The sequence below is a fragment of the Pseudophryne corroboree genome, chromosome 1 (assembly GCF_028390025.1).
Source record: "Pseudophryne corroboree isolate aPseCor3 chromosome 1, aPseCor3.hap2, whole genome shotgun sequence".
In the NCBI taxonomy this organism is placed as follows: domain Eukaryota; kingdom Metazoa; phylum Chordata; class Amphibia; order Anura; family Myobatrachidae; genus Pseudophryne; species Pseudophryne corroboree.
The window spans coordinates 430,299,925-430,302,180 of record NC_086444.1 but is presented as its reverse complement, the minus strand read 5'-3'; the positions used below and the strand labels follow the sequence as shown (position 1 = coordinate 430,302,180).

The following is a 2,256-nucleotide window of genomic DNA, read 5'->3' as shown; positions in this document are numbered from 1 at the left end:
TTCAAAGTTCTTTTTTTTTAAAAAAAGGTCAAAACTCTGCCTTTGTTCTGCACAATATAATAATACATTTTTGAAAACTCTGTGGAGTGCTGCCTGTTCCTTTCACAACTTTGAATCGTGGGAACACATCTTTGCTTCTATTTTCATGAGGAAGGCACCCCGGTGGTTATATATAGTGCCAAATATACATTCTCTCTCTCATATACACATATATTTGGCACAAGTAAAGTCATCCACAAAAACTTCAGAACCTTCTTCTTTTTACTAAGAATAAAAGGGCTTGTTTAACTTCCTTGTTACGAAGACTGTAAATAAATGGGTTGATCAATGGGGTGAAGACAGTATAGAACAGTGCCATCACCTTGTTTAAGGATCCTTCATTAGCAGTAGGTTTAATATACATGGCAAACATTGTTGAGTAGAAAGTGGTAACCACTAAAAGATGTGACACACAGGTAGAAGCAGCTTTCTGCTTTCCTGTGTCAGATGGAATTTTCAAAATAGTTATAAGGATATATGCATAAGACATCATAGTTAATATAACTGAGCTTAGAATGACTGAAGATGCACACACAATAATAGTCAGTTCTTTGAAATAAGGATCAGAGCAGGACAACTTCAGCAAAGGAGCAGATTCACAAAAGAAATGGTTAATAATATTGGCATTACAAAAATGCAGCTGTGATAGTTTTATAATTGGAAAAGAAGTAGTCAAGAACCCTAAGACCCAGGATGCAGCAGCTAGAATAAAACAGAGCTTATGACTCATGATGCTTGTGTAATGCAGAGGGAAGCATACTGCCAGAAAGCGATCAAAGGACATTACTGCGAGAAGGATTGTCTCTGTGGCACCAAGGAATGTGACGAAGAAGAGCTGGGTAATGCAGCCAGAGAAGGGAATGCTCTTTCTCTTCCTTGGGATGTCCACTATGATCTTGGGAACAGTTACTGAAATGTAACCCAGCTCTAAGAAGGATAAATTACCAAGAAAGAAATACATGGGTTTGTGAAGGTTACGAGCAAACCGTATTACTGTAATGAGCGATATATTCACAATAAGGGTTGTGATATACATTACCAGAAAAAATACAAACAATAAGTTCTGGTATTCCCGAATGCTGGAGAAACCCAGGATAATAAATTCATTCACATTTGAATGATTCTCCATATTTGTGTTATGCTGCAATTATAAGAAGAAGAAAGAGTATGTTATATAACTGTGAAAGTGTGTGACCATAAGAAACTAGAACATAATCTTATTACTAAAGTACTGTATGCCTATTTACTACAACACTACTAACATTTCTCATGATGTGGTCCTAGTGTATTGGATGTTGTATGTATTAGTTTATTGTATGTTAGTCACCCAATAATTAAAATGGTTTCTTGGGATCTCATGATATACATTCCTGTGGAAGTACAGGTTGAGTATCCCATATTCAAATATTCTAAAATACGGAATATTCCAAAATACGGAATTTTTGGAGTGAGACCGAGTTAGTGAAATCTTTGTTTTCTGATGTCTCAATGTACACAAACTTTGTTTAATACACAAAGTTATTAAAAATATTGTATTAAATGACCTTCAGGCTGTGTGTATAAGGGTGGTCATTCCGAGTTGTTCGCTCGTTATTTTTTTTTTTGCAATGGAGCGATTAGTCGCTAATGCGCACGCGCAATGTCCGCAGTGCGACTGCGCCAAGTAAATTTGCTATTAAGTTAGGTATTTCACTCACAGCATTACGAGGTTTTTTCTTCGTTCTGGTGATCGTAATGTGATTGACAGGAAGTGGGTGTTTCTGGGCGGAAACTGGCCGTTTTATGGGTGTGTGCGAAAAAACGCTGCAGTTTCTGGGAAAAACGCGGGAGTGTCTGAAGAAACGGGGGAGTGTCTGGGCGAACGCTGGGTGTGTTTGTGACGTCAAACCAGGAACGAAACTGACTGAACTGATCGCAGTGGCAGAGTAAGTCTCGAGCTACTCAGAAACTGCTAAGAAGTGTCTATTCGCAATTTAGAGAATCTTTCGTTCGCAATTTTACTATGCTAAGATTCACTCCCAGTAGGCGGCGGCTTAGCATGTGCAAAGCTGCTAAAAGCAGCTTGCGAGCGAACAACTCGGAATGAGGGCCAAGGTGTATATGAAACATAAATGAATTGTGTGAATGTAGACACACTTTGTTTAATGCACAAAGTTATTAAAAATATTGGCTAAAATTACCTACAGGCTGTGTGTATATGGTGTATATGAAACATAA

At 37.9% G+C, this 2,256-nt stretch overlaps 1 protein-coding gene across 1 annotated transcript; it reads right to left on the bottom strand.

Annotated features, from left to right (window-relative positions):
• Positions 1–244: 244 nt before the first annotated feature.
• LOC134966672 (olfactory receptor 8H2-like) lies at positions 245–1,168 on the bottom strand. The gene has a single exon (XM_063943635.1). It carries the CDS (start codon positions 1,166–1,168, stop codon positions 245–247), a length of 924 nt encoding a protein of 307 aa, XP_063799705.1.
• Between the last annotated feature and the right edge of the window lie 1,088 nt (positions 1,169–2,256).

Coding starts and splice junctions, on each gene's coding strand:
- LOC134966672 (XM_063943635.1), bottom strand. CDS start 1,168: ATGGAGAATCATTCAAATGTGAATGAATTTATTATCCTGGGTTTCTCC.